General features: G+C 43.4%; 1 protein-coding gene across 4 annotated transcripts in view; it reads right to left on the bottom strand.

Moving 5' to 3' along the window:
* LOC110485561 (dnaJ homolog subfamily A member 3, mitochondrial) overlaps positions 1 to 22,354 on the bottom strand; it is a 72,127-nt gene extending 49,773 nt beyond the window's left edge. For 3 of the 4 annotated variants that reach the window (XR_005036862.1, XM_036949217.1, XM_036949216.1), the window contains exons 1-11: positions 22,108 to 22,354; positions 21,498 to 21,637; positions 21,219 to 21,302; positions 20,761 to 20,976; positions 19,006 to 19,158; positions 18,403 to 18,550; positions 18,197 to 18,261; positions 17,726 to 17,854; positions 13,485 to 13,600; positions 13,012 to 13,109; positions 12,611 to 12,752 (exon numbers count right to left, since the gene is read on the bottom strand). Coding sequence is in view for 3 of the 4 variants with exons in the window: in XM_036949217.1 (XP_036805112.1) it covers positions 12,625 to 12,752; positions 13,012 to 13,109; positions 13,485 to 13,600; positions 17,726 to 17,854; positions 18,197 to 18,261; positions 18,403 to 18,550; positions 19,006 to 19,158; positions 20,761 to 20,976; positions 21,219 to 21,302; positions 21,498 to 21,637; positions 22,108 to 22,312 (1,482 nt within the window). In the remaining variant the exon portion in view is untranslated. The remainder of the gene's footprint in view (positions 1 to 12,610; positions 12,753 to 13,011; positions 13,110 to 13,484; positions 13,601 to 17,725; positions 17,855 to 18,196; positions 18,262 to 18,402; positions 18,551 to 19,005; positions 19,159 to 20,760; positions 20,977 to 21,218; positions 21,303 to 21,497; positions 21,638 to 22,107) is intronic. The other variant, XM_036949218.1, reaches the window with a different exon arrangement.
* Positions 22,355 to 22,572: the final 218 nt, after the last annotated feature.

Raw genomic sequence — 22,572 nt, 5'->3', positions numbered from 1 at the left:
CTGTATTATAGGAACCACTGTACTATAGGGACCACTGTACTATAGGGACCACTGTATTATAGGAACCACTGTACTATAGGGACCACTGTACTATAGGAACCACTGTACTATAGGAACCACTGTACTATAGGGACCACTGTACTATAGGAACCACTGTACTATAGGACAGCCACACCGCAGGTTGGGAACCACTGTACTATAGGGACCACTGTACTATAGGAACCACTGTACTATAGGGACCACTGTACTATAGGAACCACTGTACTATAGGAACCACTGTACTATAGGAACCACTGTACTATAGGAACCACTGTACTATAGGGACCACTGTACTATAGGAACCACTGTACTATAGGGACCACTGTACTATAGGAACCACTGTACTATAGGAACCACTGTACTATAGGGACCACTGTACTATAGGAACCACTGTACTATAGGACAGCCACACCGCAGGGTGGGAACCACTGTACTATAGGGACCACTGTATTATAGGAACCACTGTACTATAGGGACCACTGTACTATAGGAACCACTGTACTATAGGAACCACTGTACTATAGGGACCACTGTACTATAGGAACCACTGTACTATAGGACAGCCACACCGCAGGTTGGGAACCACTGTACTATAGGGACCACTGTACTATAGGAACCACTGTACTATAGGGACCACTGTACTATAGGAACCACTGTACTATAGGAACCACTGTACTATAGGAACCACTGTACTATAGGAACCACTGTACTATAGGGACCACTGTACTATAGGAACCACTGTACTATAGGAACCACTGTACTATAGGAACCACTGTACTATAGGGACCACTGTACTATAGGAACCACTGTACTATAGGGACCACTGTACTATAGGAACCACTGTACTATAGGAACCACTGTACTATAGGGACCACTGTACTATAGGAACCACTGTACTATAGGACAGCCACACCGCAGGGTGGGAACCACTGTACTATAGGGACCACTGTATTATAGGAACCACTGTACTATAGGGACCACTGTACTATAGGAACCACTGTACTATAGGAACCACTGTACTATAGGGACCACTGTACTATAGGAACCACTGTACTATAGGACAGCCACACCGCAGGTTGGGAACCACTGTACTATAGGGACCACTGTACTATAGGAACCACTGTACTATAGGGACCACTGTACTATAGGAACCACTGTACTATAGGAACCACTGTACTCTAGGAACCACTGTACTATAGGAACCACTGTACTATAGGGACCACTGTACTATAGGAACCACTGTACTATAGGAACCACTGTACTATAGGGACCACTGTACTATAGGAACCACTGTACTATAGGGACCACTGTACTATAGGAACCACTGTACTATAGGAACCACTGTACTATAGGAACCACTGTACTATAGGAACCACTGTACTATAGGGACCACTGTACTATAGGAACCACTGTACTATAGGACAGCCACACCGCAGGTTGGGAACCACTGTACTATAGGAACCACTGTACTATAGGGACCACTGTACTATAGGAACCACTGTACTATAGGGACCACTGTACTATAGGAACCACTGTACTATAGGAACCACTGTACTATAGGAACCACTGTACTATAGGGACCACTGTACTATAGGAACCACTGTACTATAGGAACCACTGTACTATAGGAACCACTGTACTATAGGAACCACTGTACTATAGGAACCACTGTACTATAGGGACCACTGTACTATAGGAACCACTGTACTATAGGAACCACTGTACTATAGGAACCACTGTACTATAGGAACCACTGTATTATAGGAACCACTGTACTATAGGAACCACTGTACTATAGGAACCACTGTACTATAGGGACCACTGTATTATAGGAACCACTGTACTATAGGAACCACTGTACTATAGGAACCACTGTATTATAGGAACCACTGTACTATAGGAACCACTGTACTATAGGGACCACTGTACTATAGGAACCACTGTACTATAGGAACCACTGTACTATAGGAACCACTGTACTATAGGACAGCCACACCGCAGGGTGGGAACCACTGTACTATAGGGACCACTGTATTATAGGAACCACTGTACTATAGGGACCACTGTACTATAGGAACCACTGTACTATAGGAACCACTGTACTATAGGGACCACTGTACTATAGGAACCACTGTACTATAGGACAGCCACACCGCAGGGTGGGAACCACTGTACTATAGGGACCACTGTATTATAGGAACCACTGTACTATAGGGACCACTGTACTATAGGAACCACTGTACTATAGGAACCACTGTACTATAGGGACCACTGTACTATAGGAACCACTGTACTATAGGACAGCCACACCGCAGGTTGGGAACCACTGTACTATAGGGACCACTGTACTATAGGAACCACTGTACTATAGGGACCACTGTACTATAGGAACCACTGTACTATAGGAACCACTGTACTATAGGAACCACTGTACTATAGGAACCACTGTACTATAGGGACCACTGTACTATAGGGACCACTGTACTATAGGAACCACTGTACTATAGGGACCACTGTACTATAGGAACCACTGTACTATAGGACAGCCACACCGCAGGTTGGGAACCACTGTACTATAGGGACCACTGTATTATAGGAACCACTGTACTATAGGGACCACTCTACTATAGGAACCACTGTACTATAGGGACCACTGTATTATAGGAACCACTGTACTATAGGAACCACTGTACTATAGGAACCACTGTACTATAGGAACCACTGTACTATAGGAACCACTGTACTATAGGACAGCCACACCGCAGGTTGGGAACCACTGTACTATAGGGACCACTGTATTATAGGAACCACTGTACTATAGGAACCACTGTACTATAGGACAGCCACACCGCAGGTTGGGAACCACTGTACTATAGGGACCACTGTATTATAGGAACCACTGTACTATAGGGACCACTGTACTATAGGGACCACTGTATTATAGGAACCACTGTACTATAGGGACCACTGTACTATAGGAACCACTGTACTATAGGAACCACTGTACTATAGGGACCACTGTACTATAGGAACCACTGTACTATAGGACAGCCACACCGCAGGTTGGGAACCACTGTACTATAGGGACCACTGTACTATAGGAACCACTGTACTATAGGGACCACTGTACTATAGGAACCACTGTACTATAGGAACCACTGTACTATAGGAACCACTGTACTATAGGAACCACTGTACTATAGGGACCACTGTACTATAGGAACCACTGTACTATAGGGACCACTGTACTATAGGAACCACTGTACTATAGGAACCACTGTACTATAGGGACCACTGTACTATAGGAACCACTGTACTATAGGACAGCCACACCGCAGGGTGGGAACCACTGTACTATAGGGACCACTGTATTATAGGAACCACTGTACTATAGGGACCACTGTACTATAGGAACCACTGTACTATAGGAACCACTGTACTATAGGGACCACTGTACTATAGGAACCACTGTACTATAGGACAGCCACACCGCAGGTTGGGAACCACTGTACTATAGGGACCACTGTACTATAGGAACCACTGTACTATAGGGACCACTGTACTATAGGAACCACTGTACTATAGGAACCACTGTACTATAGGAACCACTGTACTATAGGAACCACTGTACTATAGGAACCACTGTACTATAGGAACCACTGTACTATAGGGACCACTGTACTATAGGAACCACTGTACTATAGGGACCACTGTACTATAGGAACCACTGTACTATAGGAACCACTGTACTATAGGGACCACTGTACTATAGGAACCACTGTACTATAGGACAGCCACACCGCAGGGTGGGAACCACTGTACTATAGGGACCACTGTACTATAGGGACCACTGTACTATAGGAACCACTGTACTATAGGAACCACTGTACTATAGGAACCACTGTACTATAGGAACCACTGTACTATAGGAACCACTGTACTATAGGGACCACTGTACTATAGGAACCACTGTACTATAGGGACCACTGTACTATAGGAACCACTGTACTATAGGAACCACTGTACTATAGGGACCACTGTACTATAGGAACCACTGTACTATAGGACAGCCACACCGCAGGGTGGGAACCACTGTACTATAGGGACCACTGTATTATAGGAACCACTGTACTATAGGGACCACTGTACTATAGGAACCACTGTACTATAGGAACCACTGTACTATAGGGACCACTGTACTATAGGAACCACTGTACTATAGGACAGCCACACCGCAGGTTGGGAACCACTGTACTATAGGGACCACTGTACTATAGGAACCACTGTACTATAGGGACCACTGTACTATAGGAACCACTGTACTATAGGAACCACTGTACTATAGGAACCACTGTACTATAGGAACCACTGTACTATAGGGACCACTGTACTATAGGAACCACTGTACTATAGGGACCACTGTACTATAGGGACCACTGTACTATAGGAACCACTGTACTATAGGGACCACTGTACTATAGGAACCACTGTACTATAGGAACCACTGTACTATAGGAACCACTGTACTATAGGAACCACTGTACTATAGGGACCACTGTACTATAGGAACCACTGTACTATAGGACAGCCACACCGCAGGTTGGGAACCACTGTACTATAGGAACCACTGTACTATAGGGACCACTGTACTATAGGAACCACTGTACTATAGGGACCACTGTACTATAGGAACCACTGTACTATAGGAACCACTGTACTATAGGAACCACTGTACTATAGGAACCACTGTACTATAGGGACCACTGTACTATAGGAACCACTGTACTATAGGGACCACTGTACTATAGGAACCACTGTACTATAGGAACCACTGTACTATAGGAACCACTGTATTATAGGAACCACTGTACTATAGGAACCACTGTACTATAGGGACCACTGTATTATAGGAACCACTGTACTATAGGAACCACTGTACTATAGGAACCACTGTATTATAGGAACCACTGTACTATAGGAACCACTGTACTATAGGGACCACTGTACTATAGGAACCACTGTACTATAGGGACCACTGTACTATAGGAACCACTGTACTATAGGAACCACTGTACTATAGGGACCACTGTACTATAGGAACCACTGTACTATAGGAACCACTGTACTATAGGAACCACTGTACTATAGGAACCACTGTACTATAGGAACCACTGTACTATAGGGACCACTGTACTATAGGAACCACTGTACTATAGGGACCACTGTACTATAGGAACCACTGTACTATAGGGACCACTGTACTATAGGAACCACTGTACTATAGGAACCACTGTACTATAGGAACCACTGTACTATAGGAACCACTGTACTATAGGAACCACTGTACTATAGGGACCACTGTACTATAGGAACCACTGTACTATAGGAACCACTGTACTATAGGAACCACTGTACTATAGGAACCACTGTACTATAGGAACCACTGTACTATAGGAACCACTGTACTATAGGAACCACTGTACTATAGGAACCACTGTACTATAGGAACCACTGTACTATAGGAACCACTGTACTATAGGAACCACTGTACTATAGGAACCACTGTACTATAGGAACCACTGTACTATAGGAACCACTGTACTATAGGAACCACTGTACTATAGGGACCACTGTACTATAGGAACCACTGTACTATAGGAACCACTGTACTATAGGAACCACTGTACTATAGGAACCACTGTACTATAGGAACCACTGTACTATAGGGACCACTGTACTATAGGAACCACTGTACTATAGGACAGCCACACCGCAGGTTGGGAACCACTGTACTATAGGGACCACTGTACTATAGGAACCACTGTACTATAGGGACCACTGTACTATAGGAACCACTGTACTATAGGAACCACTGTACTATAGGAACCACTGTACTATAGGAACCACTGTACTATAGGGACCACTGTACTATAGGGACCACTGTACTATAGGAACCACTGTACTATAGGGACCACTGTACTATAGGAACCACTGTACTATAGGACAGCCACACCGCAGGTTGGGAACCACTGTACTATAGGGACCACTGTATTATAGGAACCACTGTACTATAGGGACCACTCTACTATAGGAACCACTGTACTATAGGGACCACTGTATTATAGGAACCACTGTACTATAGGAACCACTGTACTATAGGAACCACTGTACTATAGGAACCACTGTACTATAGGAACCACTGTACTATAGGAACCACTGTACTATAGGACAGCCACACCGCAGGTTGGGAACCACTGTACTATAGGGACCACTGTATTATAGGAACCACTGTACTATAGGAACCACTGTACTATAGGACAGCCACACCGCAGGTTGGGAACCACTGTACTATAGGGACCACTGTATTATAGGAACCACTGTACTATAGGGACCACTGTACTATAGGGACCACTGTATTATAGGAACCACTGTACTATAGGGACCACTGTACTATAGGAACCACTGTACTATAGGAACCACTGTACTATAGGGACCACTGTACTATAGGAACCACTGTACTATAGGACAGCCACACCGCAGGTTGGGAACCACTGTACTATAGGGACCACTGTACTATAGGAACCACTGTACTATAGGGACCACTGTACTATAGGAACCACTGTACTATAGGAACCACTGTACTATAGGAACCACTGTACTATAGGAACCACTGTACTATAGGGACCACTGTACTATAGGAACCACTGTACTATAGGGACCACTGTACTATAGGAACCACTGTACTATAGGAACCACTGTACTATAGGGACCACTGTACTATAGGAACCACTGTACTATAGGACAGCCACACCGCAGGGTGGGAACCACTGTACTATAGGGACCACTGTATTATAGGAACCACTGTACTATAGGGACCACTGTACTATAGGAACCACTGTACTATAGGAACCACTGTACTATAGGGACCACTGTACTATAGGAACCACTGTACTATAGGACAGCCACACCGCAGGTTGGGAACCACTGTACTATAGGGACCACTGTACTATAGGAACCACTGTACTATAGGGACCACTGTACTATAGGAACCACTGTACTATAGGAACCACTGTACTATAGGAACCACTGTACTATAGGAACCACTGTACTATAGGGACCACTGTACTATAGGAACCACTGTACTATAGGAACCACTGTACTATAGGAACCACTGTACTATAGGAACCACTGTACTATAGGGACCACTGTACTATAGGAACCACTGTACTATAGGGACCACTGTACTATAGGAACCACTGTACTATAGGAACCACTGTACTATAGGGACCACTGTACTATAGGAACCACTGTACTATAGGACAGCCACACCGCAGGGTGGGAACCACTGTACTATAGGGACCACTGTATTATAGGAACCACTGTACTATAGGGACCACTGTACTATAGGAACCACTGTACTATAGGAACCACTGTACTATAGGGACCACTGTACTATAGGAACCACTGTACTATAGGACAGCCACACCGCAGGTTGGGAACCACTGTACTATAGGGACCACTGTACTATAGGAACCACTGTACTATAGGGACCACTGTACTATAGGAACCACTGTACTATAGGAACCACTGTACTATAGGAACCACTGTACTATAGGAACCACTGTACTATAGGGACCACTGTACTATAGGAACCACTGTACTATAGGAACCACTGTACTATAGGGACCACTGTACTATAGGAACCACTGTACTATAGGGACCACTGTACTATAGGAACCACTGTACTATAGGAACCACTGTACTATAGGAACCACTGTACTATAGGAACCACTGTACTATAGGGACCACTGTACTATAGGAACCACTGTACTATAGGACAGCCACACCGCAGGTTGGGAACCACTGTACTATAGGAACCACTGTACTATAGGGACCACTGTACTATAGGAACCACTGTACTATAGGGACCACTGTACTATAGGAACCACTGTACTATAGGAACCACTGTACTATAGGAACCACTGTACTATAGGGACCACTGTACTATAGGAACCACTGTACTATAGGAACCACTGTACTATAGGAACCACTGTACTATAGGAACCACTGTACTATAGGAACCACTGTACTATAGGGACCACTGTACTATAGGAACCACTGTACTATAGGAACCACTGTACTATAGGAACCACTGTACTATAGGAACCACTGTATTATAGGAACCACTGTACTATAGGAACCACTGTACTATAGGAACCACTGTACTATAGGGACCACTGTATTATAGGAACCACTGTACTATAGGAACCACTGTACTATAGGAACCACTGTATTATAGGAACCACTGTACTATAGGAACCACTGTACTATAGGGACCACTGTACTATAGGAACCACTGTACTATAGGAACCACTGTACTATAGGAACCACTGTACTATAGGACAGCCACACCGCAGGGTGGGAACCACTGTACTATAGGGACCACTGTATTATAGGAACCACTGTACTATAGGGACCACTGTACTATAGGAACCACTGTACTATAGGAACCACTGTACTATAGGGACCACTGTACTATAGGAACCACTGTACTATAGGACAGCCACACCGCAGGGTGGGAACCACTGTACTATAGGGACCACTGTATTATAGGAACCACTGTACTATAGGGACCACTGTACTATAGGAACCACTGTACTATAGGAACCACTGTACTATAGGGACCACTGTACTATAGGAACCACTGTACTATAGGACAGCCACACCGCAGGTTGGGAACCACTGTACTATAGGGACCACTGTACTATAGGAACCACTGTACTATAGGGACCACTGTACTATAGGAACCACTGTACTATAGGAACCACTGTACTATAGGAACCACTGTACTATAGGAACCACTGTACTATAGGGACCACTGTACTATAGGGACCACTGTACTATAGGAACCACTGTACTATAGGGACCACTGTACTATAGGAACCACTGTACTATAGGACAGCCACACCGCAGGTTGGGAACCACTGTACTATAGGGACCACTGTATTATAGGAACCACTGTACTATAGGGACCACTCTACTATAGGAACCACTGTACTATAGGGACCACTGTATTATAGGAACCACTGTACTATAGGAACCACTGTACTATAGGAACCACTGTACTATAGGAACCACTGTACTATAGGAACCACTGTACTATAGGACAGCCACACCGCAGGTTGGGAACCACTGTACTATAGGGACCACTGTATTATAGGAACCACTGTACTATAGGAACCACTGTACTATAGGACAGCCACACCGCAGGTTGGGAACCACTGTACTATAGGGACCACTGTATTATAGGAACCACTGTACTATAGGGACCACTGTACTATAGGGACCACTGTATTATAGGAACCACTGTACTATAGGGACCACTGTACTATAGGAACCACTGTACTATAGGAACCACTGTACTATAGGGACCACTGTACTATAGGAACCACTGTACTATAGGACAGCCACACCGCAGGTTGGGAACCACTGTACTATAGGGACCACTGTACTATAGGAACCACTGTACTATAGGGACCACTGTACTATAGGAACCACTGTACTATAGGAACCACTGTACTATAGGAACCACTGTACTATAGGAACCACTGTACTATAGGGACCACTGTACTATAGGAACCACTGTACTATAGGGACCACTGTACTATAGGAACCACTGTACTATAGGAACCACTGTACTATAGGGACCACTGTACTATAGGAACCACTGTACTATAGGACAGCCACACCGCAGGGTGGGAACCACTGTACTATAGGGACCACTGTATTATAGGAACCACTGTACTATAGGGACCACTGTACTATAGGAACCACTGTACTATAGGAACCACTGTACTATAGGGACCACTGTACTATAGGAACCACTGTACTATAGGACAGCCACACCGCAGGTTGGGAACCACTGTACTATAGGGACCACTGTACTATAGGAACCACTGTACTATAGGGACCACTGTACTATAGGAACCACTGTACTATAGGAACCACTGTACTATAGGAACCACTGTACTATAGGAACCACTGTACTATAGGGACCACTGTACTATAGGAACCACTGTACTATAGGAACCACTGTACTATAGGAACCACTGTACTATAGGAACCACTGTACTATAGGGACCACTGTACTATAGGAACCACTGTACTATAGGGACCACTGTACTATAGGAACCACTGTACTATAGGAACCACTGTACTATAGGGACCACTGTACTATAGGAACCACTGTACTATAGGACAGCCACACCGCAGGGTGGGAACCACTGTACTATAGGGACCACTGTATTATAGGAACCACTGTACTATAGGGACCACTGTACTATAGGAACCACTGTACTATAGGAACCACTGTACTATAGGGACCACTGTACTATAGGAACCACTGTACTATAGGACAGCCACACCGCAGGTTGGGAACCACTGTACTATAGGGACCACTGTACTATAGGAACCACTGTACTATAGGGACCACTGTACTATAGGAACCACTGTACTATAGGAACCACTGTACTATAGGAACCACTGTACTATAGGAACCACTGTACTATAGGGACCACTGTACTATAGGAACCACTGTACTATAGGAACCACTGTACTATAGGGACCACTGTACTATAGGAACCACTGTACTATAGGGACCACTGTACTATAGGAACCACTGTACTATAGGAACCACTGTACTATAGGAACCACTGTACTATAGGAACCACTGTACTATAGGGACCACTGTACTATAGGAACCACTGTACTATAGGACAGCCACACCGCAGGTTGGGAACCACTGTACTATAGGAACCACTGTACTATAGGGACCACTGTACTATAGGAACCACTGTACTATAGGGACCACTGTACTATAGGAACCACTGTACTATAGGAACCACTGTACTATAGGAACCACTGTACTATAGGAACCACTGTACTATAGGGACCACTGTACTATAGGAACCACTGTACTATAGGGACCACTGTACTATAGGAACCACTGTACTATAGGAACCACTGTACTATAGGAACCACTGTATTATAGGAACCACTGTACTATAGGAACCACTGTACTATAGGGACCACTGTATTATAGGAACCACTGTACTATAGGAACCACTGTACTATAGGAACCACTGTATTATAGGAACCACTGTACTATAGGAACCACTGTACTATAGGGACCACTGTACTATAGGAACCACTGTACTATAGGGACCACTGTACTATAGGAACCACTGTACTATAGGAACCACTGTACTATAGGGACCACTGTACTATAGGAACCACTGTACTATAGGAACCACTGTACTATAGGAACCACTGTACTATAGGAACCACTGTACTATAGGGACCACTGTACTATAGGAACCACTGTACTATAGGGACCACTGTACTATAGGAACCACTGTACTATAGGGACCACTGTACTATAGGAACCACTGTACTATAGGAACCACTGTACTATAGGAACCACTGTACTATAGGAACCACTGTACTATAGGAACCACTGTACTATAGGGACCACTGTACTATAGGAACCACTGTACTATAGGAACCACTGTACTATAGGAACCACTGTACTATAGGAACCACTGTACTATAGGAACCACTGTACTATAGGAACCACTGTACTATAGGAACCACTGTACTATAGGGACCACTGTACTATAGGAACCACTGTACTATAGGAACCACTGTACTATAGGAACCACTGTACTATAGGAACCACTGTACTATAGGAACCACTGTACTATAGGAACCACTGTACTATAGGAACCACTGTACTATAGGAACCACTGTACTATAGGGACCACTGTACTATAGGAACCACTGTACTATAGGAACCACTGTACTATAGGAACCACTGTACTATAGGAACCACTGTACTATAGGAACCACTGTACTATAGGAACCACTGTACTATAGGAACCACTGTACTATAGGAACCACTGTACTATAGGAACCACTGTACTATAGGAACCACTGTACTATAGGGACCACTGTACTATAGGAACCACTGTACTATAGGGACCACTGTACTATAGGAACCACTGTACTATAGGAACCACTGTACTATAGGAACCACTGTACTATAGGAACCACTGTACTATAGGAACCACTGTACTATAGGGACCACTGTACTATAGGAACCACTGTACTATAGGAACCACTGTACTATAGGAACCACTGTACTATAGGAACCACTGTACTATAGGAACCACTGTACTATAGGAACCACTGTACTATAGGAACCACTGTACTATAGGAACCACTGTACTATAGGGACCACTGTACTATAGGAACCACTGTACTATAGGAACCACTGTACTATAGGAACCACTGTACTATAGGAACCACTGTACTATAGGAACCACTGTACTATAGGAACCACTGTACTATAGGAACCACTGTACTATAGGAACCACTGTACTATAGGACAGCCAAACTGCAGGTTGGAGAAATGTATATGTTAGTGTGTGTGTATTCTGAAGGTATAGTATTCATGTTAGTCAGACTAACACACATTACACAGCTAGTGTTTAGGGTGTTGGGGGGGTCCTACCTGAGGTGTGGCTGTCAGCTAAACATTTTCTTTATTTTGGAAAGGATGCCGCCCTCCTCTTCTTCTTCTTTCTTCTTCTCCTGCCCCTCTGTTCTGCCCTGTCCTGCCCCAGACTCAGAGCTCTGACCACTCCTGCCCCCACCTAGACAAAAACAGGTACTACATGCACCATCCAAAATACGGCCCATGTTTGCTTCATGTTTTAACATGTGTTTGTGTATACACTTGTGTGCTTGGCGTGTGTTTGAAATGTTTGAATCCTTATTGGCTGTAATGTGATTTGTAGATGAAGTAAAGCATTTAAAATGTGTGTGTGTTGAGAGGGGACAGGCTAGCAGTGGCAGGAGAAGACAAGGTGATGTGGAACTATATAGTATCATTCCCAGGTATAAACAACCTACCTGTGGTAGCAGCAGTGACTCCGTTGACAGTCCCCTCCACGTCAGTCTCCTCCTCTGCATAACTCAGCAGCAGGGAGCGCTGTCGCCGGGTTAACTTCCTACAGTGGTAGAAGACCAGAGGGAGGGTTAATAACACACTATTCTAACCGTGAAAAAGGGAAAGCAGCAGTCACACAAAGCCATGCTAGATAGACAACAGGCAGAGTAATGTGAATGGGTCTGTGTTAACGTCAGACTCTCCACCAGATGGCGCCGACAGACACGCCACCCTGTTTCTAGTTCCTATGGGATTGTGTGTGTATTATGTGTTTGATATTGTATTGTTAGGTATTACTGCACCGTTGGAGCTAGAAACACAAACATTTTGCTTCTCTTTCGATAACATCTGTAAATCTGTGTATGTGACCAATAAAACTAGATTTGATTTGTGTGTGTTTCTGGGAGTGTGTGTGTGTGTGTTCTTTCTCTCTTACTTAGGTACTCTGATCTTGATGTGAACATAGTGATCTCCATAACTATAGCTGTTCATCCTCTGGATCCCCTTTCCCTGAACACGGATCTTCTGGTCGGCCTGGCAACCTGGAGGGATCTACAAAACAGAAGGCAGTGGTTCGGTCAATCCAGTCTCTTTTCACATCTGCCAGTGTGTCTAGTGACAAGCCAAGTAGACCCTTCAGCTTGGACAAGCAAGACTAGGGTCACTATAACGTGTATCGAATGTCATATATCCAGATGGTTGTCAGATTGACTAGGTCAGTGTAATGTATCTAATGTCATATATCCAGATGGTTGTCAGATTGACTAGGTCAGTGTAATGTATCTAATGTCATATATCCAGATGGTTGTCAGATTGACTAGGTCAGTGTAATGTATCTAATGTCATATATCCAGATGGTTGTCAGATTGACTAGGTCAGTGTAATGTATCTAATGTCATATATCCAGATGGTTGTCAGATTGACTAGGTCAGTGTAATGTATCTAATGTCATATATCCAGATGGTTGTCAGATTGACTAGGTCAGTGTAATGTATCTAATGTTATATATCTAGATGGTTGTCAGATTGACTAGGTCAGTGTAATGTATCTAATGTCATATATCCAGATGGTTGTCAGATTGACTAGGTCAGTGTAATGTATCTAATGTCATATATCCAGATGGTTGTCAGATTGACTAGGTCAGTGTAATGTATCTAATGTCATATATCCAGATGGTTGTCAGATTGACTAGGTCAGTGTAATGTATCTAATGTCATATTTCTAGATGGTTGTCAGATTGACTAGGTCAGTGTAATGTATCTAATGTCATATTTCTAGATGGTTGTCAGATTGACTAGGTCAGTGTAATGTATCTAATGTCATATTTCTAGATGGTTGTCAGATTGACTAGGTCAGTGTAATGTATCTAATGTCATATTTCTAGATGGTTGTCAGATTGACTAGGTCAGTGTAATGTATCTAATGTCATATATCCAGATGGTTGTCAGATTGACTAGGTCAGTGTAATGTATCTAATGTCATATATCCAGATGGTTGTCAGATTGACTAGGTCAGTGTAATGTATCTAATGTCATATTTCTAGATGGTTGTCCGATTGACTAGGTCAGTGTAATGTATCTAATGTCATATATCCAGATGGTTGTCAGATTGACTAGGTCAGTGTAATGTATCTAATGTCATATATCCAGATGGTTGTCAGATTGACTAGGTCAGTGTAATGTATCTAATGTCATATATCCAGATGGTTGTCAGATTGACTAGGTCAGTGTAATGTATCTAATGTCATATATCCAGATGGTTGTCAGATTGACTAGGTCAGTGTAATGTATCTAATGTCATATTTCTAGATGGTTGTCAGATTGACTAGGTCAGTGTAATGTATCTAATGTCATATATCCAGATGGTTGTCAGATTGACTAGGTCAGTGTAATGTATCTAATGTCATATTTCTAGATGGTTGTCAGATTGACTAGGTCAGTGTAATGTATCTAATGTCATATTTCTAGATGGTTGTCAGATTGACTAGGTCAGTGTAATGTATCTAATGTCATATATCTAGATGGTTGTCAGATTGACTAGGTCAGTGTAATGTATCTAATGTCATATATCCAGATGGTTGTCAGATTGACTAGGTCAGTGTAATGTATCTAATGTCATATATCCAGATGGTTGTCAGATTGACTAGGTCAGTGTAATGTATCTAATGTCATATTTCTAGATGGTTGTCAGATTGACTAGGTCAGTGTAATGTATCTAATGTCATATTTCTAGATGCTTGTCAGATTGACTAGGTCAGTGTAATGTATCTAATGTCATATATCCAGATGGTTGTCAGATTGACTAGGTCAGTGTAATGTATCTAATGTCATATATCCAGATGGTTGTCAGATTGACTAGGTCAGTGTAATGTATCTAATGTCATATTTCTAGATGGTTGTCAGATTGACTAGGTCAGTGTAATGTATCTAATGTCATATTTCTAGATGGTTGTCAGATTGACTAGGTCAGTGTAATGTATCTAATGTCATATTTCTAGATGGTTGTCAGATTGACTAGGTCAGTGTAATGTATCTAATGTCATATTTCTAGATGCTTGTCAGATTGACTAGGTCAGTGTAATGTATCTAATGTCATATATCCAGATGGTTGTCAGATTGACTAGGTCAGTGTAATGTATCTAATGTCATATATCCAGATGGTTGTCAGATTGACTAGGTCAGTGTAATGTATCTAATGTCATATTTCTAGATGGTTGTCAGATTGACTAGGTCAGTGTAATGTATCTAATGTCATATATCCAGATGGTTGTCAGATTGACTAGGTCAGTGTAATGTATCTAATGTCATATATCCAGATGGTTGTCAGATTGACTAGGTCAGTGTAATGTATCTAATGTCATATTTCTAGATGGTTGTCAGATTGACTAGGTCAGTGTAATGTATCTAATGTCATATTTCTAGATGGTTGTCAGATTGACTAGGTCAGTGTAATGTATCTAATGTCATATATCCAGATGGTTGTCAGATTGACTAGGTCAGTGTAATGTATCTAATGTCATATATCCAGATGGTTGTCAGATTGACTAGGTCAGTGTAATGTATCTAATGTCATATATCTAGATGGTTGTCAGATTGACTAGGTCAGTGTAATGTATCTAATGTCATATTTCTAGATGGTTGTCAGATTGACTAGGTCAGTGTAATGTATCTAATGTCATATTTCTAGATGGTTGTCAGATTGACTAGGTCAGTGTAATGTATCTAATGTCATATATCCAGATGGTTGTCAGATTGAAAGACGTGGTAATGAAATAAATACTGAACAAAATGACACCCAAACATTGAAATACTTCATGTAGATAAATTCAACAGTCAGTTCCTTTTCCCCTCCCTCACATGGATGCCTATAATGTTGTATAGTCCCTGTGACCGGGCAGAAAACAACTTATTTCCATCCCTCCTGCCTCCTTTTCCCTCCCTCGCACCTGTATACACTCACCTCGTACCGGGTCAGACGTTTGCCTCCAAAACAGCCTGAATTCTTTGGGGTATTTACAATGTGTCAGAAACGTCCCACAAGGATGTTGGTCCATGCTGACGCGATGGCATTATGCAGTTACTGCAGATTGGACTGGTGGCACATTCATGCTGCAAACATCTCATTCCATCTCATCTCAAAGATGCTCTGTAGGGTTGAGGTCTGGGGACTGTCCAGGCCACTCAACTAAACTGAACTCGCTGTCATGTTCCAGGTGATGTTTTTCCACTCCTCAAGTGTCCAGTGTTCACATGCCCACAGGAGCTGCTTTTCCTTGTTTTTAGTTGATAGGAGTGGAACCGGGTGTGGTCGTCTGCTGCAATAGCCCATCAGTGACAAGGATCGACAATTTGTGCGTTCCAAGATGTCGTTCTGCGCCGTTATTTGTATGTTTGTGGCACGCCTGATAGCGTGCACAATTCTTGCTATTCTCCTTTCGACCTCTCTCATCAACGAGCTGTTTCAGCCGACTGGACTGCCGCTGACTGGATGTTCTCTCTCATCAACGAGCTGTTTCAGCCGACTGGACTGCCGCTGACTGGATGTTCTCTCTCATCAACGAGCTGTTTCAGCCGACTGGACTGCCGCTGACTGGATGTTCTCTCTCATCAACGAGCTGTTTCAGCCGACTGGACTGCCGCTAACTGGATGTTTTTTGTTTGTCGCACCGTTGTGCGTGAAAAGCCCAGGAGGGCGGACGTTTCTGAGATACTGGATCCGGTGCGCCTGGCACCGCCGATCATACAACACTCAAAGTCCCTTAGGTCACTCCTTTTACCCAGTCTAACACTTAATCCAACAGACAATTAATGCCTTGATGCCCTTCTGCCTGCTTTATACAACAAGCCATGGTCACGTGACTCACTGTTTGTAGGAGCGATACAGTTTGGTGAACAGTGTGGTGTACCTACAAACTGGCCGTGAGTGTGTGTAGAGTCCCTGTGCCCGGGCAGAGCCCCCCAGTATAGCCTGGCCTACAGAGATCTAACTCTTTCTCCCACCTGTATATCTATGGTGTTGTAGAGTCCCTGTGCTCTAGCAGAGCCCCCCAGAATAGCCTGGCCTACAGAGATCTAACTCTTTCTCCCACCTGTATATCTATGGTGTTGTAGAGTCCCTGTGCTCTAGCAGAGTCCCCCAGAATAGCCTGGCCTACAGAGATCTAACTCTTTCTCCCACCTGTATATCTATGGTGTTGTAGAGTCCCTGTGCCCGGGCAGAGCCCCCCAGAATAGCCTGGCCTACAGAGATGTGGACATCAGAGTGGATGTTGATCCCATCACGTCTGAACACTGGACTCCTCTGGACCTGGAGAGAAGAAGGAGATACCGGACCATCAGAACCATCACAAATATAACAGTGTCATAATAAGTGTCTCACAAATGAGAAAAATATAATTGTTTCCCCAATGTTTTTTTATAGAGGATAGGTCTCCAGAATATTAGTAGGGCTTCAGGTGGGTCAGGCAAAGCAAAGCTGGATCATCAGAACCACAATCAATCAAACAAGGACTGACATTAATAATACTTCAGATATCTACGCACCCAATCTCCCAAAGAGAAAGTAAAAGCATAGCGTCGTATAACTGATGTCTGGGAGCTCATTGAAGGGGAGGGTAAAAACAACTAGCTAAATGCTGTCCACACTTACTCTAAATGTGATGTGGATTTCCTTCTTCCCCACTGGCATACGTACAGTCTGTCCATTGTCTACTCCTGCAAGACAACATCAGTCCATGTCTGAAGTCAATCTGCATTTTCACATCACATCATTGAACAATTGTCTCCTCGTATCATGGCCCAACCAGAGACACACACCGTCAGTCAGTGTCTCTCTCTCACACCCCTCTCTCTCACCTGCGGGTACAGGCACGGTGACGGTCTGTCTCTGTTTGGTCTGTCCCGAGCCGCGACACATCACGCAGGGCGTGGTCACGATGGAGCCCCGCCCACCACAGCGTCGACACGTAGAGCGCATCATGAAGGGACCGGTGTTTATAGACTCCTACAGGGGGCAGCACAGAGACCAACATTAAGATGATCAGACATTTTTAACATGGCTATTACTACACTATAATGATAATAAAGGCGCCTTACGTTATGGGAGTGCGGATCAAAAAAGTTAAGCCCTGAAGTAAATTGAGTAGATAGTGAATTTAGAATGGCTACTGCCTCCCTGAGATGCCTGTTTTATAAAAGGGATACGGTCATGGTGGAGACAACCATGTAAAACATCAGGGCCTGTACTCAAAGTAGCAGTTCTGATCTAGGATCAGTTTCGCCTTTTAAATCATAATAAATCATTGTGTAACGTTTTGGGAATACAGGCCCTGGTCCCTGACGGCGACAGTAGGTTGACACCACTCACCATGCCGGTGCCGTTACAGTAGTGACAGTAGGTTGACACCACTCACCATGCCGGTGCCGTTACAGTAGTGACAGTAGGTTGACACCACTCACCATGCCGGTGCCATTACAGTAGTGACAGTGCTGGACCTTGGTTCCCGGCTCGCTACCTTTACCGTCACATCTCTGACAGGCACCGTCCAGGTTCACTGTCATCTCCTTGTTCACTCCCTTAGCTGCCTGGGTGAACGTCAGCTCCATCACAAACTGAGAGAGAGAGGGAGGGAACAGAGAGACAGGAAAGGGGAGAGAGAGGGAGGGAACAGAGAGACAGGAAAGGGGAGAGAGAGAAAAGGGTAAAGAGATGGAGGTATAGTGGGAGAAAAATGGAGGAAGGTAATAAGGTGTGAGAGAGAGGGAGAAAGAGTTACAGATTAAAACATATGGCTGAATATGAATAACTGAGCAGTTACAGATGAAAACATATGGCTGAATATGAATAACTGAGCAGTTACAGACTAAAACATATGGCTGAATATGAATAACTGAGCAGTTACAGACTAAAACATATGGCTGAATATGAATAACTGAGCAGTTCCAGACTAAAACATATGGCTGAATATGAATAACTGAGCAGTTACAGACTAAAACATATGGCTGAATATGAATAACTGAGCAGTTACAGACTAAAACATATGGCTGAATATGAATAACTGAGCAGTTACAGATTAAAACATATGGCTGAATATGAATAACTGAGCAGTTACAGATTAAAACATATGGCTGAATAACTGAGCAGTTACAGACTAAAACATATGGCTGAATATGAATAACTGAGCAGTTACAGATGAAAACATATGGCTGAATAACTGAGCAGTTACAGACTAAAACATATGGCTGAATATGAATAACTGAGCAGTTACAGACTAAAACATATGGCTGAATATGAATAACTGAGCAGTTACAGATGAAAACATATGGCTGAATAACTGAGCAGTTACAGACTAAAACATATGGCTGAATATGAATAACTGAGCAGTTACAGATTAAAACATATGGCTGAATAACTGAGCAGTTACAGACTAAAACATATGGCTGAATATGAATAACTGAGCAGTTACAGATTAAAACATATGGCTGAATATGAATAACTGAGCAGTTACAGATGAAAACATATGGCTGAATAACTGAGCAGTTACAGACTAAAACATATGGCTGAATATGAATAACTGAGCAGTTACAGACTAAAACATATGGCTGAATATGAATAACTGAGCAGTTACAGATTAAAACATATGGCTGAATATGAATAACTGAGCAGTTACAGATGAAAACATATGGCTGAATAACTGAGCAGTTACAGACTAAAACATATGGCTGAATATGAATAACTGAGCCGTTACAGATTAAAACATATGGCTGAATATGAATAACTGAGCAGTTACAGATTAAAACATATGGCTGAATATGAATAACTGAGCAGTTACAGACTAAAACATATGGCTGAATATGAATAACTGAGCAGTTACAGACTAAAACATATGGCTGAATATGAATAACTGAGCAGTTACAGATTAAAACATATGGCTGAATATGAATAACTGAGCAGTTACAGACTAAAACATATGGCTGAATATGAATAACTGAGCAGTTACAGACTAAAACATATGGCTGAATATGAATAACTGAGCAGTTACAGATTAAAACATATGGCTGAATATGAATAACTGAGCTCTAAACACTCACATGAAATCATGTAACGTTGCTGTTCATTAGAACTTGTACATTCTACCAATTCTACTTCTATACCGAATCATGAAACATGTTATAACCGGGTTATTCATCTGTTATAAAATGTTATAACCACACCTCTGGCCTCTGTTCAAACATGCTGTTGAAGTCTCCGAAACCCTGCGCTCCTGTGAACTCTCCGAAGATCTTCCTGAACATTTCCTCTGGGTCGACGCTGGCCCCCCCGGCCCTCCAGTACTGCTGTCCCCCCGCCCCCCCTCCCGCCTGGCTGGGGTCGAAGCCTGCCGCCCCGTATGTGTCATACTGCTTCCTCTTGACCTCGTCACTCAGCACCTTGGGGGAACAGCATCAGGAACAATATCCCAGTCATTGCTAAGGGGTTTGGGTGTCACTGTCAATCTACAGATAATATAGAAGTTGCTCAAATAGGTACAGCTCTAGGGTCAGCTCCTCATCAGATCCTATGCCTGGCTTGGCAGAGCATTTTGATATATTGGAAATGTAATTATTGGCCAGTCGAAAACATGCAGGACTTGAATTTGTAGAATTAGGCCAGGGACCAATTGAATGCCTACCTCGTAGGCTTCTGCCAGCTTGGCAAACTTCTCCTTGGCCTGAGGGTCATCCTGGTTGGTGTCTGGGTGGTACTTCTTAGCCATCTGGAATAGAATAGACCAATGGTATTATATAGCCTACCCAGCTGATTTCACTGGACAAGGCCATGTACTATTTCAATGTTTATGAACATTCTAGAACTCCATAATGACAACAGTCTAGGCCTATATTTCTGCAACAACAACCCACACAGCAACAGAGCTACAGGTGCAGGCTCTCCTAATAGACAACCCTCTCACCTGATAGTAGGCTTTCTTGATCTCTTTCTGAGTGGCTGTGCGAGGCACCCCCAGAACATCATACAAGTCCTGTTTGTTAGCTGAGGAGCAGCTAGTGTGGAAGGAGTGACTACTGCTGACAACATGGGGGGACCTCAGTCCTGTGGAGAGAAGGAGATATGAGCTGCGTCAAAGAGCCATAACTTCTGTCCTTGTATTGAAGCAGAGCATTCTGGGTAATGGTGTTTGGCATGTCTGTGTTAGACATAGCTAACTAGCTCGACAAATAATGAGAATAAAGCATTTCGAAGTGTACTGTACTAGCTAACTAGCTAGCTAGCTATACGGACTAGCTAGTTAGTAGTTAACTACCAGTGTAGACACTGTAGATTGTGTCATGTACATATTGTGCTTGACCATTGACTGAGGACAGTTAACGTTACATCATGCACGTCCAGCTTCTGCACAATGTTGTTGCATGTGTACCGACCAAGTGTCGAGTGTCTGATCGCGACATGAAAACACAAAAACGACATATACAGAATGATTGACAAAACAAATATCTTTCTATAGCAACAAACTACTACCTAGGTTCACTGACACCAACTCCAGACAGTCCTTCCTCTCTCACCTGTGAGTCTCAATGTCACTGCATTTTCAGGTCTCAAACAGCCAAAGTCGCCCCCTATCCTGCACCGTTGTATCCCCAAGATCGCCGTGGCACAGGTTTCTCCATGTCTAGCCGAGGCAAGCAGCGACCAAGCCCGACGGTGGCCAGAAGACAGTCCTACAGAGTTGAGTAAACGTGCATTGCAGATAGCCAGGGAGGACGCCATCTTTGCATCGCTACAGAGGCCGGCGGTGCACTGCGCATGTGCGGGATATAGGATATATTATTATTATTTTATTTTTTTTACATTTTACATCTTGTCTCATCGCTACAATATATATGGACACCGCATCTCAGTGCAAGAGGCGTCACTGCAGTACCTGGTTTGATCAAGGCTGCATCACTTCCGGCCGTGTAGGCCGTCATTGTAAATAAGAATTTGTTCTTAATTGACTTGCCTAGTTAAATAATGGAAAAAATAAAAAA

This window comes from Oncorhynchus mykiss, chromosome 17 (genome assembly GCF_013265735.2).
Source record: "Oncorhynchus mykiss isolate Arlee chromosome 17, USDA_OmykA_1.1, whole genome shotgun sequence".
NCBI lineage: Eukaryota > Metazoa > Chordata > Actinopteri > Salmoniformes > Salmonidae > Oncorhynchus > Oncorhynchus mykiss.
This window is presented reverse-complemented; position numbering and strand designations above follow the sequence as displayed.